The sequence below is a fragment of the Echeneis naucrates genome, chromosome 21 (assembly GCF_900963305.1).
Source record: "Echeneis naucrates chromosome 21, fEcheNa1.1, whole genome shotgun sequence".
In the NCBI taxonomy this organism is placed as follows: domain Eukaryota; kingdom Metazoa; phylum Chordata; class Actinopteri; order Carangiformes; family Echeneidae; genus Echeneis; species Echeneis naucrates.
Genome location: NC_042531.1, coordinates 3,934,820 through 3,956,875, shown reverse-complemented (window position 1 = coordinate 3,956,875; position 22,056 = coordinate 3,934,820). Strand labels below are relative to the sequence as shown.

The 22,056-nt window shown below is 43.7% G+C and overlaps 2 protein-coding genes across 4 annotated transcripts in view; both read left to right on the top strand.

Moving 5' to 3' along the window:
* Positions 1–255: 255 nt before the first annotated feature.
* On the top strand, positions 256–9,501 carry lonrf2 (LON peptidase N-terminal domain and ring finger 2). Its single transcript, XM_029530914.1, has 12 exons — positions 256–988; positions 3,180–3,298; positions 3,573–3,695; positions 3,910–4,059; positions 4,403–4,628; positions 4,999–5,098; positions 5,257–5,371; positions 5,702–5,823; positions 5,934–6,120; positions 6,237–6,371; positions 6,466–6,615; positions 7,123–9,501. Exons 1-12 carry the CDS (start codon positions 256–258, stop codon positions 7,279–7,281), a joined length of 2,319 nt encoding a protein of 772 aa, XP_029386774.1. The 3' UTR covers positions 7,282–9,501.
* Positions 9,502–13,679: 4,178 nt separating this feature from the next.
* Positions 13,680–22,056, top strand: part of LOC115035266 (mitogen-activated protein kinase kinase kinase kinase 4-like) — a 65,254-nt gene continuing 56,877 nt past the window's right edge. For all 3 annotated transcript variants that reach the window (XM_029493012.1, XM_029493013.1, XM_029493011.1), the window contains exons 1-2: positions 13,680–13,943; positions 14,173–14,238. In XM_029493012.1, coding sequence (XP_029348872.1) covers positions 13,887–13,943; positions 14,173–14,238 — 123 coding nt within the window. In that variant the 5' untranslated portion in view covers positions 13,680–13,886. The remainder of the gene's footprint in view (positions 13,944–14,172; positions 14,239–22,056) is intronic.

The following is a 22,056-nucleotide window of genomic DNA, read 5'->3' as shown; positions in this document are numbered from 1 at the left end:
ATGTTTTACAGACGTCCTGTTTTTGTCGGATCTGGTCCTAATCCACCTCCACTGAGTCGGACGCCTCCTGAAGTCTGGTCCGACAGCAGGTCCTGACTTCGGGGTTTTCTTTTTGGGGGGGGGTAATGATTTCTGAGCAGCAGTGTGGGGAGTCGGGTCTGCTTCTGCCAGACTGTCAGTGAAACCCCCCCTGTTTTCGTCTTAAGTGTCAGATTTTTTCCCCTTTTTTTGTGGGGAGGAGGAGGAGAAGAAGAAATGGAGTCGGGAGTGAGGTCTCACCCGGCCGACCTGTTCGTCCACCCGCTGTCCAACCCCGGGGTGGCGGGGATCTGCCCTGAGATGCTGGAGGTGGCAGAGGAGGCTAACCGGGCTGGGGACTTCGGCCTGGCCGTGGAGATCTACAGCTCCCAGCTGGCAGACCTCCAGCAGCCGGACAGGGGCTTGTGTCTGAGGAAGGCTGACTCTCTGGCCCGGGCAGGACGGATATCTGAGGCGCTTGACTCGTACTGTTTGGCCGCCAGCATTTCTAAACTGCGCCCGGAGGAGCTTCCCCTCCTGGTGGAGACCATCGCCCGGACTCTCCGGGAGAAAGAGCTGGGGATCCCCGGGACCTCCACCGGCAGCAGCGGGGAAGATGGGCTCGACAGTAACGGGGAGTGTGAGGAGGATGAAACCCTGGATTTGTTCTCCTGTCGCCTTTGCAAGTGTCTGCTCCACGAACCCACAACAGTGGAGTGTGGACACACTTTCTGCAAACACTGCTTGGAGGACGAAACTGTCAAAGACTGCACACACTGCAAACAAAAGCTGAACAAAAAAGACGGACTGTCACACTGCCGGAGATTAAACGTGGTTCTCAGCGGCCTGCTGGATAAACTGTTTGCAACTGAGAGCAAAGCCAGGAGACTCTGGGTCGAGGGAGAGGTTCTGTGGAAAAACCAGAACCTCTCGGATGCCCTGGAGAGATATAATGCAGCAGTGGAGCTGGGTAAGAAAGCACATTCTTCACGTATGCAAAGAAAAGCTGTTTAATTGTGAGTCCTTGTGTCCTAATTGTGACAAATTGCATTGAGATCTGTAGTGATCTGTGCAGGTGACCTACTTTCCAAAGATCAGATTCCCGGTGTCACCGATAGGTGGCGTGTCTCCTGATTATGTAGACTGCAGGAGGTCAGGCGTTATATGACGCACCGTCCTTCATTACCTAAGTAACACACATCTGAGCTTCTGCCTTAATGTGATTTTTATACTCACTGATTGTAAACAGCATTTACTGCCTGGGCTTATTCACAACTCCCTCTTTCTTCTGTCATACTTGGACTTAATTAGATATAGAAAATAATTCATTTATTTGCCTAGTCACCATGTGCATGAATACATTCCTCAGTTACGAAGGACGGAGCTGGCCTCACTCCTCCCTTTACTTGTGATGTTTCATAAGCTGCATTGGATAACATTCAGGAAAAGATGACAGGGCTACACTGCAGTCCATCTACTATATTACAGCAACTTATTATAACACTTTGAGTCACTGTTCCAGGTTGTTTCCACTTCAGCAGCCTTTTCTCTGATCTCAAATACAGAATGTGATGTTCTTTGAGCACCATGTGTTTCATTAATTTATTTTGCCAGGGCGAGTCTCAAGATGCCATTTTAACCCCCAGAAAAAGTTTTTCTGACCCCTTCCCATTTCTGACCCTCACATTAGAGTCACATTCAAAATTAATTTCATGTGTTTCTCAAATAGCTAAATGGGTGAAACTAGGCCTGTGTCTCACAGATTATCTCACTTTCATCATGGTTTAACAAATTCTTCGTCTGCAGATGACGACGGATTGTACTCATGTCTCTCTCTTGTCGTTCAGAGCATTCAGATGGCACCTTTTCAGATATTTTTCTCCCCAGATCAATATTGATTCATGCCTTCTGTCTTGTGAAGGACTCTTGGTGACAGGAGGGCAGAGTGCCTTCACAGTTTTGATACTGTCAGTTGGTGTTTTCCCAACAAAGGCAGCAGGAGGCCCTCTGGTATCTGTGATGCAGGATGACTGTAATGGGCTCGTGTCAGCAGAAATGGAGCTCCATTCTGTGCGTTTGTTTTTTGTTTTCACACGTAGTGGATAATCTTATGCCACAGGTTGTATGAACTGCACTATGATTTAAAAAATTAGTGTTGTGTTTTACAAAATGAAACAGTTTAAATATCAGAGCATCAGGACTGAGGAATAGGCGGCACTATATTTTGCACAGTATAGCCATGGGAAAGCAAAGGCAAGGGGGTGATGCCTGACGCTTCCTCCTCTGTTGAGGAATTATTTCTTTTTTGTCATAGATGTCTTTCAAACCATCTTTCCTCCCTGTCAGAAATGATGACAATATCAGTAGTCAAGTGTAACAGGCTTAGATTCTCCATTCAGCTGCATCTTTCATTTCAGTTTCACTCCAGTCCTTTCTGCTCAGAAATGAAAACACAGACGTGTGAAACAGTATCATTAAAAAAAAAACAACTGCTTTTATATTATTAAATTTTCTCATTTGTGGTTTTCATTGATTGAAGTGATAACCGCACTCAACCTTTTATCAGTTATTCATGCTGCGGCTAAATAAATATTTAGTCATGCTCAGACCTCTGGCCCTTTTCACTCCATGGATGTGTGTGGTGTTACGATTTTTTTATTATTTTGTGAAGTGTTGGGTCGGTGTTTGTTTTTGTTCTTTTAAATATTATTTGTTTATTGACAGTGTATCTTTTCAAATGAACAGTGCCATGTTATTTTTGTTTTTCCCCAAACTAGTTTCATGAAGTTAAAGCCCTTTATAAGAATAATCATCAGGCTGGAGTTCAAAAGACCAAGTTTGGTACTTCATAACATTATTTCAAAAACAAATAGTTAAGGGTATGATTTTTAATGTAACATACAGAAATCTGTGAGGTGGAATGACTGTTGTATTACTGTATTGTGTTGTTATTATTGTGTAACTAAATTTAGGTAAAAGTCCACTGACCAGACTAATGACTTATGACACGTCACATAGCATTACAGCACGTGAAATAGTTTCATGCTGCATGTTACATTGATGCCCTACATTTAAGGGACCTAGAAAAACTGGTCCAACCCCTGGAGGCTAAACCGCCAACCTGATGGTGTGTGTCTCTGCCTATTTCCTGTGGTCCACAGTGCCCTCCTCAGGCCGGCTGCTGTATCAACGGGCTGAGTTGCACATGGAGATGAGGAACTCCAACCAAGCTGTGCAGGATGCCAACAGTCTCTGTAGAATGAAACCTCTCTGGAAAAAGGTAAGACAGGTTAGAAATGGATCTGCACACCAGAGCAGGTGTAAAACTAATGACACGCAGATTGTAATTTTTAGATTATTAGATTATTTTAGCATTGTCTTAACTTGTGTTGGACAGTGAATCAATACTTACTGCTGATTTCGAAACGTGTTGCTAAATTAGAGTCGTGTTGATTAAAAATTCTACTACTAGCAATACTCATGACAGGTTTGCGTGAATAATGCAATACTGTATATAATTAATCATGTTGTTTTTTTTTTTGTTTGGTTTTCAGGCTCATTATCTAAAAGCCACAGCACTGAGTACAGCAGGTCGGAATGATGAGGCCTTGCAGGAGTATTTCCTGTGTGTGGCGCTGAAACCTGACTGGAGCAAAGTAAAACTGGAGGCTCAGAAGGTACGAGAGGCTCAGTCACTTACCTGATATTCATTTTCTCAATCACTTAGATTCAAATGAATCTCGTACATCTGGACATTGTCATGCTGCTATTGAGCTCACACCAGTATTTCCTCCAATAACTCAAAGATATTAATCTTGCCTTTGTGCTTTGGCTGATATGTTTGTTGAAGATGAACATAAATGGAGTGCCTCCTTCTGTTTCTCGGTGCAGGTACTCAGTGAGGTGTTCTCCTCTGTGTTTGAGAACGAGGACCTGCCAGTGCATCCTCTGCAGGGAGGATATGCCACCCGCCTCATCAAACCGCCTGCCTTGCTCAGGTCCCTGAGGCCGCTCACACAAAGGCCAGACTCCTCTACAAAGGTGACAAATGGACTCCATCCATTGAAACCGATCAAAACATCTTTTGAGAAAGAACATTTTCTTCTCAAATGATTTCAGGAACATTTAGAAGCTAAACCTGTAATATCAATATGCTGCCAAGTTTCATTCTAATGCACATTTTCCATTAGGTTTCTCCAACTCCGTGCCTTCATTTTCTTAAAAAATGTTTTGTCATTTTAGTAGAGTCAAAGTAATTAAATTCAAATGAAGTTAAATTGAGCGACAAGTACACGAGAGCCAAGTGTGGCTGTCAGGAGGACCACCCCATATTAATCGTCCTGCACTGGAAACCTCTAAACGCTCTGTCTGTCTCTGTGTCCAGGACTCAGAGTCCAGTTTGAATAAAAGCATCCCAGTGGACAACTCGTCCTCCAGACTGTCTGCTGTCACGCCTGGTAAATCGGACTCTGCTGCAGGGGAAGGGAGCACAAAGAGCCTCGCAGAAGGTCTGGCCGCTTTGCCAGCACCTCCTGGTGGTCTTAAGAGGAAACACAGCAGTGATGGACCCTCGGGAACTTTCAGTCCGCCCTCCAAATTACACAGACCTGGTGGGTTTCTGTTAAAAAGAACCAGTTTTCACTCTTGAGTATGAAAAATGTGATGACTAAGCCAAATTAGAATGATTTGAAAGTATCAGAGTGTAATTGAGTTGATTATATTAATCCCTTTGTTTAAAGAACAAGAGACAATACGTAAAAGTAATTTCCATTGTTTTCACTTAGTAAAGTAAGTATTTGGTGCCTCAAATATGCAGTACATGGAATAATTTCATATCCTTTTGATTTAGATGAGGGTTCTCCCTTGTTAATTGTTAGCACAGTTTGTTGTAGAAATTTGTGCTCCCCTTTCTAGATAATAAATAACCTTAACACACGCTGAGAAACGTGTATCCAGATATTATGATGACTTTTTGTGCAGATGAAGTGAGTGGTTTCCAGCCAGTGTCACTGTGCGGGGGGAGAATGTTTCCTGCTGATCTGTTGGACAGTGGAGACATGGAGTGTTCGCTCTGCATGAGGTGCCTGCACACAGTCCAACACAAACACGCACACTGCGTGAAGGAACTTTATTTACATTTTGACACAAGTTAAGGCCAAAAGTATGAACTTCAGACTTAGAGGATTGGCGCTCTAGCTGTCAGAGCATGTTGTGCTTTTTCTGTGATTTCTCCTGCAGGCTGTTCTACGAGCCGGTGGCCACTCCCTGCGGGCACACCTTCTGCCTCAAATGTCTGGAGCGCTGCCTGGACCACAACCCCAACTGCCCCCTGTGCAAGGAGAATCTGTCTGAGGTACACACCCTGATCTTATAAAGACAAATACACAAATATCTTGGTTCAAAACAGCTTGGAGAAAAAAAAAAAAAAAGTAATGACAATTTATTCATTACTGACAAAAATTTATTCCTTCATATAAATTATTACTTTTTATTCATTTATTCATCAACAATACCCACATGATGTAACGGGTGATTTAAAAAGTTCAAATTTTGTTTCCATTTTAAGTCAAAAACTGTATACATTAATTCTGAATCTCTTTAATCACAAAAGTAGGGCTACAAATAACTCATGTTCTTATCATGCAATTTGAAAAGCGTACTTACTTACTTTTGTCTGTTCCAGTATCTGGCCACCAGGGGCTACAACAAGACCCTTCTGATGGAGGAAGTGCTGCAGCGTTACCTTGGAGATGAACTGGCAGAAAGAAAGAAAATTCACGAAGAGGAGTTGAAGGAGTTGTCCAAGTCAGTTTTAAACACAGCCACACACTTCCATTTAATCAATGGTGTCATCTGAAACGTCCAGATTCACACAAGCCAGCTTAGTCTCAACAACCTCACCGCTTATGTTGTAGCTTGAACCAGGAAGTGCCCATCTTCGTGTGTACCATGGCCTTCCCTACCATCCCCTGCCCACTGCACGTTTTTGAGCCACGTTACCGCCTCATGATCCGCCGCTCCATGGAGACCGGTACCAAGCAGTTTGGGATGTGCATAGCCGATGAGCTCAAAGGCTTCGCTGACTATGGTTGCATGCTTCAGGTGAGTGTTTGTCTGGTGGTACAAGCTGTCACGCATACTTTCCAATCTCTTTTTATTGCATGCACTCAAATAACGGATATTGTATTGGTTTAAAGACAAGATAAATTGTTTTTCAGGTGCGTGATGTGAAGTTCTTTCCAGATGGCCGTTCGGTGGTTGACACCATCGGTGTGTCACGGTTCAAGGTCCTCAGCCACGGCCAAAGAGACGGCTACAATACGGCCAAGATAGAGTACTTGGAGGACAAGAAGGTGGGCTGATTGCACGTGTACATGAGTGTGTCATGTTTCCCCACACCACTTTTTTTGTTTTAATAAAGTGTAAAAAAAATCTCTTTCCCATCAGGCGGAGGGAGAAGAGCTGGTTGAGCTTCTGAAGCTACATGACTCTGTGTATGACCAGGCCAACGGCTGGTTCACCTCCCTGAAAGACAACATGAAAAGCCAGATACTCAGCCACTTCGGACACCTTCCCAGCAAAGACCCTGACCCTCAGGTCTGAATACTCCCCAGTAGCATTGTTTCACTGATGTTTAGTGCTGAAATATGCCATAACATCAAATTCAGTGCTTACCACGGTGACTGTCATACAGAGTCAGTAAAAAGATGCAAATTGATGAAACGAGTTGAGCAGTAACACACTCGCATAAACAGAATGGCTGTGTGCTTTGATAGGAAACATCTGTACAGTCAGTCGAGTAGCTTGTTGTTAACATGTAAAAATGGCAAGTTTTCGGAAAGTACTGAGAAGAATATTTGCCTTCCATTCCATATGAAATCAGTGGTTGGTAATAAGTGTGGTCACATAGAAAGCTGCGTTTCGAAGAAATGGGGCTAGAAGTGCATGAAAGGATGTTCTAAAAATATCCCTAACTGAGACGCGCTCTTTCTAAAGCACATGCAGCTTAAAAACTCGGAGACAGCTTAGTTGTGTCGGAGGCATAGCGAGAAAATGTGATGGCTGTGTTTGATTTGATCAGTTTTTATCTCATCTCTGCTGCAGGCCAGTCCCAGCGGTCCAGCCTGGTGCTGGTGGCTGCTCGCTGTCCTTCCATTGGAGAATCGAGCCCAGCTCACCATCTTGGCCATGACCTCCCTCAAGGACCGGCTCATTGCCATACGCAGGGTCCTCATCTTCGTCACGCGCAAGCGGCCACGGTGATTGCCCCGCCTCTCTGGAGACAAACCAGAGATGCTCGGGCCTCTATGCAGTTCAGCAGTTTGTTCACTCTTTAAACTTTTTTTTTTTTTTTTTTGAGTCGGGGGGGTTATTTGGTGCATTCTCCGCTGATTCATTTACTTGTTTCTATGTTTACTCATCCTCTAACCAGTTTACTTCTACATCACTTCATTCTCTCAGAAGCTCATTGATTTCCTGTTTCATGCGGCCTTTATGAGCACGCACGTCCGTTCTGTTGAGAGTGTCAGGTGGATTAGGATGCTGGTTTGTAGTTATTCAGTTCTCTTCTGTCGATCTGTTCATTCAGCCGTCTCTTCACCAATGACTTCACTGGCTGAATTGAGCTACGACAGATTTATTTATTTTACTTTTTTTTTTACGACTGACCTCTCAGCTGTTGTTCTCTGTTAAGTTTTTCGTAAAACAAGAAAGAGTCTGGCAGAGCCATGTCACTTCCACCTGGGTGACTGCTTTGGTGATTTGCCTGACTCTGTGATGAAGGAACAAAAACTTATCACACAAGCACTGTGAGCAGGAAAGAAACCGGTTCAGAATCAGTTTCCAGAGGATTGGGTTCAAGAGGAAGTCATTTCTCATTGATACGCAGTACGCAGTACACAGTACACAATACAGATAAACAGTATTGCACATGAGCTGTACCAGAAGTTGGCCTGTCACGAAGCTGTATGGCCACCAGCTTCCTAAACCACGACGGCTTGTACAGGTACGGCATCAAAACCACAAAGTCGCTCACCACAATATGAAGCAAAATCACTCTGCGTGACAACAACACATAAAAGTGAATGTACTGTTCTGGCTTCGTTTAGTAGGGATCACAGTCCGTTTGGGGGAGATGCACACGAGGTCATGTTCCTGCGTGTGCATCAGCTACAGCTGCTTCACTTGAAATCTTCCTGACTGAGCCAAAATTCAAGTGCAAAAACCTGGAACTTTATATCTGCTGCCTGGCAGGGCGGCAGGCTTGTACCTCACATTGTCTGATAGGAAGTAACAGGCGCCACCAGAGTGTGTTCGGAGATAGGATTGTGATAATACCCATGCACACAAGGAATAGAGCAAATTACAGTGTTTGAGAAGTGCAACTCTGCAACGACATACTCCACTTGTTCTGATGACGAGTCAACATAGGAGGCAATCGCAACAAGTTGTTGCATTTCGTTAAAATGCAGATTACAAATGCATCCTCCCAGATACAGTTGATCTGGAACCTTTATGTTCTATTGTAGCATATCTCTGGGACTTCGAACACAGATGTAGTTGTAGGAATTTTTTGTTTCTTTGCTATGCCCTTAAGTGTATGTGTATTAAGACATTTTAAGTTGGGGCGATTTATATGTATATCAATGTAACTCGGAGGCCTTTTTAAATGTTTTATTTAAGGAACGTTTCAACCTCTCTTTCAATCTCTTTCTCTCTTGGTACATTTACATGCACGCTATAATGCAATTCCCAGGCTTGAAGTTGCCCTGTGGAGTTTTCTTGGAAACAAATATTTGTCTCGCACCAAAACACACCGTGTGTAACCCTGAGGCCTGGGAAATGTGTTGAATAGTGTTCCTTTTTCCCCAAAAGATGCAAACTGGATTATATTTTTTAAATATTCTTGAACTTGGATTTGCTCGTGCAATGCTGTAAAACTGGAGGCAGGACGTGTTATATCTTAATAATTCTCAACTCAGTTGGAGGAAATTTGTCAAATGTTTCAATAATGACCTTAAAAGTCAAATTAATGTTTTCATTAGATTACAGGTACCATCGTGGATTTTACATCCGCCTTCCAAAATGTCTTCATTTTGTTTTAATGGGGAACTGAATTAAAACCTGACGTTTGTTTACAAGAATATTCTCCAGTGTACCTTTTTAATGTCTGGAAGGATGAGCGGTGATAGAAGTGCTGCCATAAATTGATTCTTAAATCAGTTTTAAGTATTTACAAGCTAAATAAGCTCCAGGTCACTTTAACTGGAAAATGTCTGCTTTGGACATCTGTGGTTGTAACCGCATTATTAGCATGCATGGAAATGCACTGAGTATAATTCTGTCCTTCCAAAAGTTTGACCCCCCTGCAGTCGCCAGCTCTCTGTAGGGGGGCGGTGTTCACAATGTGCTGCATTTCCCTGGTATATTTGTAAAGGGATCTCTTTTACTTATTTTTTATTGCAAATAAAGAAAATCCATCGAGTCGCGTGTTTAGTGGATGTTTTTGGCAGACTGATGTGACTCACATGAACACGTGTGGGCCACAAGGAGGAGCTGTCTGATAGTCGGTGAGAAGAACTGAGGGGGCATTGAGTTCACGCGGCTTCAGAAAGGAAGACAAATAATGCTCACTGTTTTCCAGCAACACAATTTACAAATCTGTACACAACACGTCCTATTTGTTTTTGACAGCTCATAAATAACCCACATTATTTTCACACACTCATGCTGCTCATCAGACCTGAGCAGTCCATCATCAGAACATGTGGGATTGTGGGTGAGGTTATGATTTTCTTTTTTAGCCGGGACACGCACACAGAAACTGCATCTGTAAATGTGACCATCACCTGCCCGCAGGTAAACATTGCCTGAACGCCATTTGCTCCATGTGATGTCATCACGCTGAATTTGATTTACCAGTCAGTGACTGTTGCTGGAGGCTCAGAGAGTTTATGTGTGTTTAAGGGTTGACAAACCAGTAACAGGATGTCTGAGCTTCCAGCTGGGAAATGTATCAGTACGAGGGGAAAGGTTAAACTTCAACGGTGTAATTCAGGTCAGTGCCATCGATACTCTGTTTCCTCCAAATGTCAGCGGCTCACCTTCTGTTTGTACAGCGAATGCTGACTGTTTTCAAGCACCGCCCTGTTTTTCATTCACACACCTTCTGTCCTGGCAAGCTGCACCTGAGATGAAGACAATTGTGTGGCTTTGCTCGGGGGCCTAGAGAGTTTTCTAAATATCAACTGTGGCACGGAAACCAACCTGATATTCCAGCTTCACTAATACCTATTCAACACTGTGCTGCAGCTCTTACTCAGCGCCTTTATATGATGGTCTCACACACACACACACACACACACACAGCCAAAAGGAGGAAGCAGTTGCATATCAAAGGTAAACACACAGTGTTTGGTTCATCCAAACAAGGAGCCTCAGACACGTGAACGCACAATGACACACAATGGAAGTTCTGGACTCAAACTATGTGTTGCCCATGTCCCACCGCCACAGTTTCTTTGTATATTGCCATATAAATTGTGTTGCTATTTGCCATTGAAATCTTTTTTTTTTTTTTTTTTTACAATGAAGATTAAAGGAGACAAGTTAGCGTAGGAATATGAATGAAGAAACTGCTGGAGTAGTGCCAGAAATGTGGTTTTATATTACAACATACTCGTGTGGACACACATCACCTCTGACAGCTGACAAAGACACACCAACGGAGTGTATCAATAGAAGTAGGTGTCTAACTGAGATTACAAGGCAACACTGCTAATTTCAGGTTTGGCCAGGCCAGTTACATTGTTAGAAAGTTCTCACACACACGCCTGCCCTATAACACTTTTATTTCATTGAGTAGTTCAACACAATGAGCTATGTGGTATTTACTTCCATAATGGCTGACAAACTGATCTGCCAGGACCTTCTCTACTTTCTTTGTATCCCAGCACCCTGTAGCCTTTATTAAAGAAAAAAGGCTTAGAATCCATGGCTGAATAATTATGGAAGGTGAACTTGGAAAAAAATTATTTTGCAAAAAAACAAGAATTGACGTCATGTAGAGTTTCATTCATTATTAAAAACGGCACCTTAATACAATCTGGCTGGTTCTGACGAAGTGAAGTTGGCCTGAATTTGGCCTTAAAAATGTACCGTGATTAATAAAGATGAAAAAAAGAAAATGTAAGGAAATTGAAAACAGCAAACACATATATACTGTTTATAGTATAAACACTGACCTTCGAAAGTGATCAGACTGTGCAGCGTAACTTCGCTCTGAACATTCAAGCCAACTGTTTTTTTTTCCAGGTCAAGAATAAACCCACTAATTTAGATTTCCATACAGCCTAATATTCTGGAAATATCCCTGCTATAGATAACACATGAAAGCAGGGCACACCCGGTGGGCATCACATGACGTGTGATGCAGCAGCTATTTTTCACAGATTAACTGGCTAAATTGCACAAAACAATTAATACCATCTGAAGTATCTGGTTATTTCTATCATTTCCTTTGTCTTTATGTGCTCTTACGGAGTGTTTCTAAGCCAAATTAGCATTTTGGGAAGAACGTTATACTAGAAAAGTGAATTCTTTTGTTAAATTTCTTCTAGTTAGTTGTTGTAGATGAAGAGTTTCCCCTCCTTTTGCATAAAATTATGATATAACAGCACAGTAAAAATGTCCATCTCCAGCTGCTTTAATGGCTCCTGAGTCCTGTGGTTTCTCTTTGTGCCAACAGATGTTCAACTCTGCCATTTTTGTGGATAGTGAAATTAAAATGAGTGAGGCAATGGAATAAGCTGTAACATCTGCATTTAACCACCATCATTAACTGGCAATAGTAACGTTCCTCTAGAGAGAGGCATGTGCACACTTCTGTGAACAAGAAAATAAAAGCACAAAGAGAAGAAGATTTATGGGAAACAGAGGAGATCTGTTGCTTAAGAATCGAGAAGCAAATTAACTGTTGCTGTTTTGTGAACAATTTAAATCTTGCCTCTCGTCTTGGAATGATAATGCTAACATGCTGGACTGGCGCTCATCATCTTAGATTTGACTGGTTTTTAATCATTAAACTAAAGTATTGAACAAACTGAAGTCTTCAGCTGATGATGATGCTTGATCATCTAAAGTTGAGAAAATTAATGAGTCAGGCAAAGTAATCCAACACATGCGCTCAGGGGCAAAAAAATATAAACCCTGAAACTGGCACTAAAAGGTGTCACCGATCACTAAACGAAGTAGTTAGTCTGAGGGAATGACGAATGTGTGCACCAGCATCCAACAGTTGTTGAGATATGTCAGTTGACTGACCCACGTCACCTGCAGACACCTGCACCAGCAGTGTGGCTGTAAATCTAAAAAATTGTATCCACACTGCTTCCATAAAAACAAGGCACTCAACAAACCCACCGAGAGCTTGACTTGGAAAGCAGAACATCAGCAGCACGTGACACAGTTTGTTATCAGCATGTGTCACTTGTTCTGTTAGTATGAGGACTAATCAGAGTCAGGCGGCGCAGCTGACAGGTGGATGAGTGATTGCAGCTGGATATAATCCAGCCCGGGTGGATATCAAACCCTTCAACAGAGCGGCACATCAGCGAGGGTGGTGCTAAAATATTTACCAGTTTTCCATCTGACATGCTCTCATCGCTGTGTATCTGTCTGATGGGGCGACAAAGGACAGATGCAAACGCTGGGAGAGAAGGAGAAAGCAAAGAGAAAAGATTCATACATATTTAGATGTTGTAATTTGCTGTACTTGTACTTGGGAGTATTTCTGTTTAGTGTGAATTCTACTTATATCTTTATCATCCTACTGTGAAGAGTTAAGAGCATTTAAATGAAAAGTGGAACTAAAGGTGGTCTGATTAACGTTTGGTTGATAATCAGAATCAAATCGAAAGCTGCAGTTCATCAAAGTCCGAGCCCGTGTCCTCTAACTTCTGTGTTAAAACGCTGAAGTTTACAGCAGAGATTAGTGCGAATTAACACCAACTGTGTTAGCTTAGCTCGTTAACTCACAAATTAGCTTCCAAATGAATTAAGCTTTGTTGGTTTGTTGGCTTTTAGGCCAGATGTGCAGGTTTGTTAGCGATGCTAACCAGAGGCATCAGGCAGTGCCAAGATGGCTGACTCTTCGGGGGTAACGTCACGGGGGTTGACCTCCGAGCGGGTGAAGCTGAGGAGGCGTGCAGGGTGGAGCTCTCAAATATAACGTTATGTCGAAGAATACCTCCAACTAGAGGCCATCACCTCATCAGGAAAAAGTTTACGAATAAGCTAATAAATGAGGTGAGGTGTTGGCGCGGTTTCCCATAGACTTCAATACACTGTGACTGCTTTTGCTGACCTCCATGGTCTTCAAATAGAATACAAATTTAAGGAGCTTCAATTTATAGACCAGAAGTAAATAATTACATCAATTATTAAATAAATCTTTTATATTCATCACGGAGGGCGGGGTGAGGGGCGGGGTTAGGGCAAACAACCCTAAAAGTCATGGGGCTGTCTCTGATGGGCGGGGATTAAAGACAGAGAGAGAGAGAGAGAGAGAGAGAGAGAGAGAGAGACTGCAAGGGCGAGAGGGCGGAGAATAGTGGCAGAGAGACATTCAGTCAGACAGAGAGAGAGAGAGAGAGAGGGAGAGGGAGAGCAGGCTGGGCTCCGGCAGTCGGTCGGTATGGAGCTCTGACTGGGATTACAAAGAGGGACAGAAAACCATCTCCAGCGGGATTAAACATAATAAAAATAACACCAAGAAGGCGGCCGAGGATGAGACGCGCTCCGTCCGCCTGAAGGAGAAGCAGAAAGGCGCTTTTTGTTCCGCTCGTTGAGCCCCTTTTTCTAAACTAAACATGGCGAACGACTCTCCGGCCAAAAGTCTGGTGGATATAGATCTGGCATCCCTGCGGGTGAGTGTGTGTCTGCAGGAGGAAAGAGGAGCAGTGCTGTTGTTGTTGTGTTGTTGTTGGTGGTGGTGGTGGTGGTGACACGGCCCTGCGGCGGCTTCTCTTTGTCTTTATATCCGCCGGGAAAAGGGAGGCCGGGCCGTCCGGGCGCAGCCGGCTCCCTCACCGAACGCACCCCGCCGGGAACGAAATTCACCGGAGCGTCTGTTGTGTTTTTGTTTTCTGAATACAGGATCCTGCCGGGATTTTCGAGTTGGTGGAAGTGGTCGGAAATGGCACCTATGGACAAGTCTACAAGGTTGGTGTTAATCCTCCCTCCGTGTGTGTGTGTGTGTGTGTGTGTTAAAGCACAAACACGCGTTTCTGACCCCCCCACCTTCACCACCAACACCCTCCTCCACTTGGGACTGGATTATCTCTCCGATAGCGTTTTGGCCTCTCCCTTCTTCCCATCCACTCCTCCATTAATTATTACTATTATTATCTATTTCACTGATTCAAACGTCATCCCAGCTACACCTTTTTTTTTTTTATCCCCAAGAGGTCCCACCTCCCTCCCTGCCTCCGTCCATCACCCCCTTCCTCTCATCCACACCCCTGAAAAATATTCCTTGCATCCTGCAGGCGTTGCTCGGTCCAACCCCATCCCTGCCCCACAGCCTCCACCACTCCGACTGACTTGTGCGCCATTGGGTGGGCGGTGTTTCATTGCGGATTTGTGCACACCATTGCCCGGCAGGCCTTCTGCTGGAGTGGCTCTGTGCTGCATTTACAGGGATAGGCCTAGACACACACACACACACATTCAGTGGGAAAGACATCTGATGTAGACCCGGTGACTCTGCAGCCCATCAGAGATGAGAATCAGGCGGCGACATCATCCTGCTGTTGCCTGGTAGAAATGAGAGCAGAGGAAACAGGACCAGACTCCAGCTGCTGGGTCTCTCCACTCTGAAATCAATCACATCTTTCCTGCTGTGCGGAGAGATGTGTGTTTCGTGGTTATATGTGGCTCACTGAGACCGTGACGCTGCATATGTTTGTTTGTTTGGGGTAGTTTTTCTTTTATCCTAGAGATTTTAGCGTTTCTGAGCTGGCGCCTGCTGCAGGAAAGCGGTGTTAATGTCAGGTTAGACGGAAGGTGGCGACGGTTATGACCTGCAACCGTCCCACAGGCAGACATTTTGCCCACCTCAGTCTGGGAGTCGGAGCCGTGTCTTAACTTTCATTCACTCTCATTTGCATGCGGTTGGAAAATAGACCCGTTGTGTGTTGTGTTGCAGCCTTTTCCAAAGCCCCCGTTGGAACACATCCACGTGAAACACCTTGACTTGCAGTTTGTGGTGCAAGGCTAGATCAACACACTGGCCGTGTGATAGAGTTGGTGAAGTCCGGGTTAAAGAGTTTACAGAACTGTTATCGAGGTCACTTCGGGAAAAATGAGATGAGCAGTTGGATGTTGATGCCAGATAAGCCGACTCCTGTGTGATACCGGTGTAGCGGAGGTGTCGCTTTGTGATGAGAACACCTTTTTTGAAGTAAACGTTGTGAAAGCGACAGATCTCCATCTTCTCTACTGCTGCGGGCCCTGAGCTCTAAATGGTGGTCTGAAAGGGGTCACAATGTGATGTGGAAATACAAAATCGCAATTACCTCTACGCACAAAGGGGAATAATTGCCCTGCAGGGTGTGTGGGGTTGTTTTAAAAATCTTAAATGCATCCAAGCCCGTGGAGCCTCTCAGACATGTGCAGACAATATGCAGAAAGCACTTTGAGCTTTACTTTGCTTCTTGCATAACTTGAAATAGCTCTCAGTCTTCAGTTTGCAGACGGAGGCTGGTGGTAAACATAACCCAAAGTGAATAAAATACAGCGTGCCCTCCTCCAGGAAGCCATAAAGTATATATGAGGAACCATTTTAGGCCTTCGAGTGGCGTCTGAGAAAGCAGAGCTGAAGGGGGATCTTACTCACCTGAGCCTCCGCAGCAAAATTAGGACAGTGAGTCACAGCTGTTTGGACGTCACTCTGCTGTAAACTCACAAGTACTCTCATGATGATCGAAGAAAAACAGCCAAACAGAAGTGGGAGGAGCAGTGTGCGGACACCTGGACTGTATTTATATTTAGAGAGGCTTTTCTAACCCGCGACACACACGATGAGGTGTCAGAGTCCGGAGGACCGACTCTTTGCCTCAGAGCATCACACAAGTGACTGGCAGCTCAGAGCGAGTCGCTTTCAGTTGGGAATGTAAGTCCTGGACGCTCCGGCCGGTCCCGAGGCGAGTCTGTGAAAGTCTGCTCAGCTGTTACCTCACAGTGTGTACAAAGACATGTCTCCTTTATAATTAAGCGCGGTGACGATGGTTGGGGTATGTTTGGGCGTACTTTTTTTTTGCTGCTGGGAGAAAACAATACAGCCGAGATCACATCTTGATTTTGTTTGAGTTTTTTTTCCAATTGTTAGCTTTTTTTGTGTTTTTTTTTTTTTTTTTTTTTTTTTTTTTTTTTTTTGCTTGGGGGAGGATGACGCTGACTGTAAATGTTTCATTAAAGTGGCGAGGGTGGACAAATGGTTGTGGAAATGCTCAGATGCACCAGAACATAAATTAACCTTGACATTTTGAGTTTAGTTCCTCAGGATTCAGTGAATCACAACCACGTGTGCCATGCGAGTATGAGCGAGGATGGGCTGAAGCTCCGTCTGCTGAGCCAGCCTCGCAAACATCTCGCTGAAAAAAAAAAATGTATGCAAGGGGGTCGGGGTCTGCACATGTGCACTTGATCAACACAGAGCGATTGGTTGAGCTGGCAAATTCTTGCAGAGTGTGACTGAGCGAGGCTCGTTGCAGCTGTGTGTGCTGACAACAGCTGTTGGGATGGAAAATAGAATAGGAGAGAAGTTTGGGGATAGGAAGAGAGAGAGAGGTGGTGACACATTGAAAAAAGGAGGAACCACGAGAGAGAGAGAGATGCCCACACCCTTTAATCACTACAGTATTTTTGGTCTGTTGCTAAAAAAAAAAGGGCCTGGATGCATCACCCCCACATTGTTTGGAGACGTACATATCGACGTTTCAAAGAATCAAACTGAGGTAACGCACTGTGAAGGAGAAAACATATTTCTCTGCCACTCTCTTGTCTTTTTTATCTGTCTCACACATTATTCCTTTTAAAGCAACAAAATGGTAGAAAAGACATCCGAGGAGAACTGGAATTTCTGTAAAATAGATGAATGAATGCAGGTCAGTCATAGAAGTTATATAAATCAACAACAACAACAACAAACAAGAGCAAACTCAAACAGCTAACAACCTGAACTTCATTAGCAGTGAGCTGAAGTAAAAGGGTCAGGGGTCGCAGTGTTTCTGTTCCCGTTAAACAGGGGGAGGTAAAGGGGGAGAATTAAACGAGAGGCAAAAGGAATTTTTCAAACTCTGGGTTAAGACCGCACTCTGCATGTGGGGCTGGGAATCTCCCCCCTCTGAGGAAATGGTTCAACCTGTTTATGACTCTTTTTCTTTTCCTCCTCCAAACCACAGCTTGTTTCAGTTGGGCTGCTCTCCACTTTAAACGAGTAAACAATTCAAATTCTGATTTATTTCTTTTTTCTTTTTTTTTCTGTTGTTTTTTTTTTTTTTATTTCTCAAATTGAGTTGATGCGTCTGAGGTATGCGGGTGTTGGTGAGGAAGTAGTGAGACGGTGGAAGTCATCAGTGCGCTGAGGGGAAGTTGGTGACTTTGGTGTGATTGCCAGATTATAAAAACCACCGTCCTCTTCCTGTTGCTCTGTCACATAATCTGCATGAAATGGCTCAGCAGTTTATAGTATGTAAATACAGCTGAGAACAGTTCTATCATTGGGTGAATTAACGTCACAAACTTTCTGCTTATACTGACAAAATACACATCACTCTTTTCCAGAATCTTCAGTTTACATTAACATGAAAGGAACAAATGCTCACGTTCACACACAAATCAAGTGATTATTTATGATCATTTGTTGGTTTATTTTCAATTGATTAACCCCGACATCGTATCGTTATACTTCTTCCAATCGCTGAACGTATTATGTACACATTTATATCAATATATAGAAATACTTGAAGAGTAGTTTTCCAAAAAAACACAAAACAAAACAAAGGTAATGACTTCAAACCGGCGAAGAGAAGGACGAGCAGATGTGATGGGGTAGATTTGGAAGGAGATTTTTTTTTCTTCTTATGATTATTCGCAACAGCAACTCAGAGCTTTTTTTTTTTTTTTAATTTCTTCCGCTGTCTTGGCCCTGATTTTGTAACGGGAAGGATAGTTGTTTCATCTTCAGTTGCCGACAAAGTGAAGCAGGGTGTGGCTCTCCACCAGCATCCTGCCATCACTTCAGGTAGCTCAGGAAATGCAGCGCAGCGCTTCCACGAAAGCATGCTCGATCTGTCAGACGCTTCCACGTCTAACTGGACAAGAGGAAGTTTCTGCTGCACTTCCTGTGGATCTGCACGTGGAACCAAAACATGGGCAAAGCTAGTTAATGTATCAGGCCTGTTAGGACAACACTGGTCTTGGTTTGAATCCTGGATCTTGAACTAGGTAATACGAATGCAGCCACCAGAAAACATTAACATCCTGCAGGAAAATGAAATTCAACTTAAATTAAACACATAAACATCCAATTATTATATGAGCTGACAATGTATGGCCTCATATACACACTTAGCAAATTATTTGCATTCTTGTTTCTAAAATGGCTTTGAATTTACTGTGAGTTTAATTTGTGGTTAGCCAACTGATCACCCATTTTTCACAAATTATTAAATACAATTTAGAAGTAAAAGTAAAAAAATCCCGCAATCATACACTGCTTACATTTCTATTGTTCTCTGCTAATCCAGCTCAATAAGGAGCTATTTATAGTCCGGCCCGGCTCTGTAGAGTGGAGGAACTACAAAGCTGTCAGAAGGAATAGACTCATGCAAAGCTGGCTCACCGACCTTCCGGCTATTCAAACTGGAATGTTTGCTGTGACCTTTCACGGCACAGGAAGTGAAGCGCGGCTGCAACCTACAACAACGATGGCTGTGGCGGCGGCAGCGGCGAAACAGGCTGCGTCTCCACTGGGAACTTTTCTTTGCTGCCAAAGCTACTGTAGTCTCCACTGTGACCTTTCCACACAGAAGAAGTGGAGCCATTTTATTTTATCAAGATGAGGTCGTGTTGTTTTGTGTTACAAAACAAACGCACAAACACAAAAGTCATTTCTTCCAGCTTCAAGTTCACTTCAAACTGGTTCAACAAGTTCTCACAGGGTTCGCTCTTTTATAGGACCAATTCACAACAACTTGATAACGGTGGTAGATGATTATTCAGTCTGTTTATTAGTCTTGTCAGAAAAGTTGGAGTTTGCTGACGGGAATCTAAAGCGAACGAAGCAGAATCATGCCATAGAATAATAAACATGTAGTTGTGTTTTTCTTTACTTGCACACAGTAATTTCCTCATGTCGTTGTTAATTGTTAGCAGGCTGTTAGCAGTGACCAGCTCTGCCTGCTAGCTACCGTAAAGCTAAAAATAAGTCTGAGCCTCCGACAGAATCTGGGTCATGTTCTTTGATGCTCACTTTGTGGACTGATGCTGTGACTGTGCAGCTGGTGACTCTCTGTAGGTACAATCATACATCGGCGGCGTTTTGTTCCATATTTGCTGGCTCATTTCAGTCACACATCTGCTCCAGTTCTTGCACAACTGGCCGAAGATCAAGAGAGACACCTTCATCCGATTTGGAGACTCTGACTCTCCCTCTCTTTATACCCCCAGTTTCTTTGTGCTCACTTGAACACAGCACTGATTTCCAGAAGTAATGTTTGAAGAGTATTAGAGTATTAAGAGTCTGAAGGAAGTGGGTCAAAGGTCAAGCTCACTGTGACGTCACAAGAATTTACACGTCGCTCTTGACATAATTTGATAATAATGTCTAATAGGACAAGATGATGTGATGTTAATCTTCACGTTGACATCTTACTGACAGAACAGACGGAAGAACCCACAGACTTCACTTGCTGGTGGAGACGTCCAACCGCAACATGTTAAATCTAGTTTACCTTCTAATTAACATAGTGGAAAAATAGTGGAAAAGAATTTTCACATCAAGCATTTGACATTTTTTGTGACAAACTGTTCACCTAAATAGGTGGGAGATAAATTTGTAGTTATTTATTTTGAACTCTTCATGATGGAATGAAGTCTGCGAGTTTGTGCTGCACCAACTGAGGATCAGGGGACTTTTGTGGAGAGAAGAAGAGCTCTCTGCCCCCCCCCCCCCCGGACTGTCGGGCCCAGCCCTGAACCTGGTTGAGGATGGAAAAAGATCGTCTCTAAATGTTTTAAGGCCCATCCTCGATGTGGAATGCAAAGGTCAGGATGAAGAGAGCGAGGCCGGAGGTGTCGGGATGAAGTGATGGAGGAAAAGCCCGTTGGGAACGAGGGGATGGGTTCCAGTGAGATCGGTGGAGGAGGGGCGTTTCTTCTGAGCGTCCCCCCTCCTCGACCCCGGTCACACGCCTCCATGGGGCGGGAGGAGTTTGAAGGTGGGGGGTTTGATGGTCAGGCACGCGGCGGCTGTTATCTCTCAGCAGGAGGCAGCACATGCTGAGAGGAAGAAGAGGTAATAACCAAACTAAACAACAACGCAGTTAATATCATTCAACAGCTGCTCGTCTGTCTGGGCGCAAATTTCTCTTTGTTTTTATTTATATATAAAGGGACAATATTTGAAATATGTGTATTTCAAATATTATAGTATATTATTGCCTTTTTGCATTAGAGTGGTTTTGTGTCTGCTGCTTTCTGTAAAGGATGTTGTCTAATAAGCTCATCTACAGTGTGTGTTAACGGGGCGTGGGGCGGAGCGATGGATTCAGAGAGGGCGAACACGTGTCTGAGGGGACTGGGAGTATTAGCTGTCTGTTTGTGTAATGTGTTGCTTAGATATGGTTTTCTGAGGAAGAGAGATTTACTGCAGTTGCAACAGCGAAACATGTCCTGAAATTTCATTTGGCCACATAAAGGATCTCGTCTGCTTCTCTCGTCGTAGCTCCCGACTGAAATGTTATTTTGGAGAAAAACACGTTGCAGATTACAGCCTGTAGGTTTTTTTATAGATGGAAATGAAAACTTCTCTCCCTTCAGGTGAGAGATGTTGAGTTTCTCAGTCTGCCTGCTCCCTGGTTTTAACTGGCGGGTTGTCTCTCGGTGGGAAGAAGCTGTTGTATGACAGAAGGCGATTAGTAGTTTATTTGGTTGATTATGTCTCCCATTAGAGACAGACATCCTTTTGTGTTTGCCCTTCTGTTGCACTGCTGCACTCACCAGCACCCAGACAACAATTCAGCTTCAGCTTCACACGTGTGCTTCTGCAAGATTCTACAGCCGCACCAGTTTTGTTTTGTGTCAACTTGCTTAATATTTTCCGTATGTTAAGTCAGCGATGCCCCGTAACTGCTGACAAGCCGCAGCCTCTGAATCCTCCTCATCCATGTGACCAGAGCGGAGGCCCAGATGGAGAAACAGCAGGAAAACTTCAGTTAGTTTCAGAAAAAATGGTTCATCAGCAAAATGAGAAAGGAAGAAATCTGTCGGATGTCATAAGCTGACACCACGTAACACCCAGCATCCTGACACGAAGGACTCTGGTGTTTAAGATTCAGGAGGCTCCTTCAGCAGAATGTTAAAATAATACTCAGAATTCTGTTTTTAGGAGTGTATAAGCTTCATGTCTGGGCCTGGAGCAGCTCACGTTTTTTAAAATGTCTTCTATAGGAAAATTTTAACATTTCTGCTGTTTTGGCCAAACCAAACTGGCTCTTAGAGAACTTTTTGTGTTTTTATATGACCTCAAGCCCCCATAGCTTCTGCTGCATGCCTAAAAAGGGAGAGATGGGGGGGGGGGGTTCTTTTAATGCTGTTCTGTTAAATTAATCTCATGCTCATTCTAAGATATTAGATCAAGCCAGCTCTAATATAAACCTTCTTCTGGGATCAGATTTAGTCCTGGTAAAAATAAATAAAATAAACTGTAAACCGACAAAACAAAGCAATGGAGCAGGAACTGCAGGATGAGTGCTG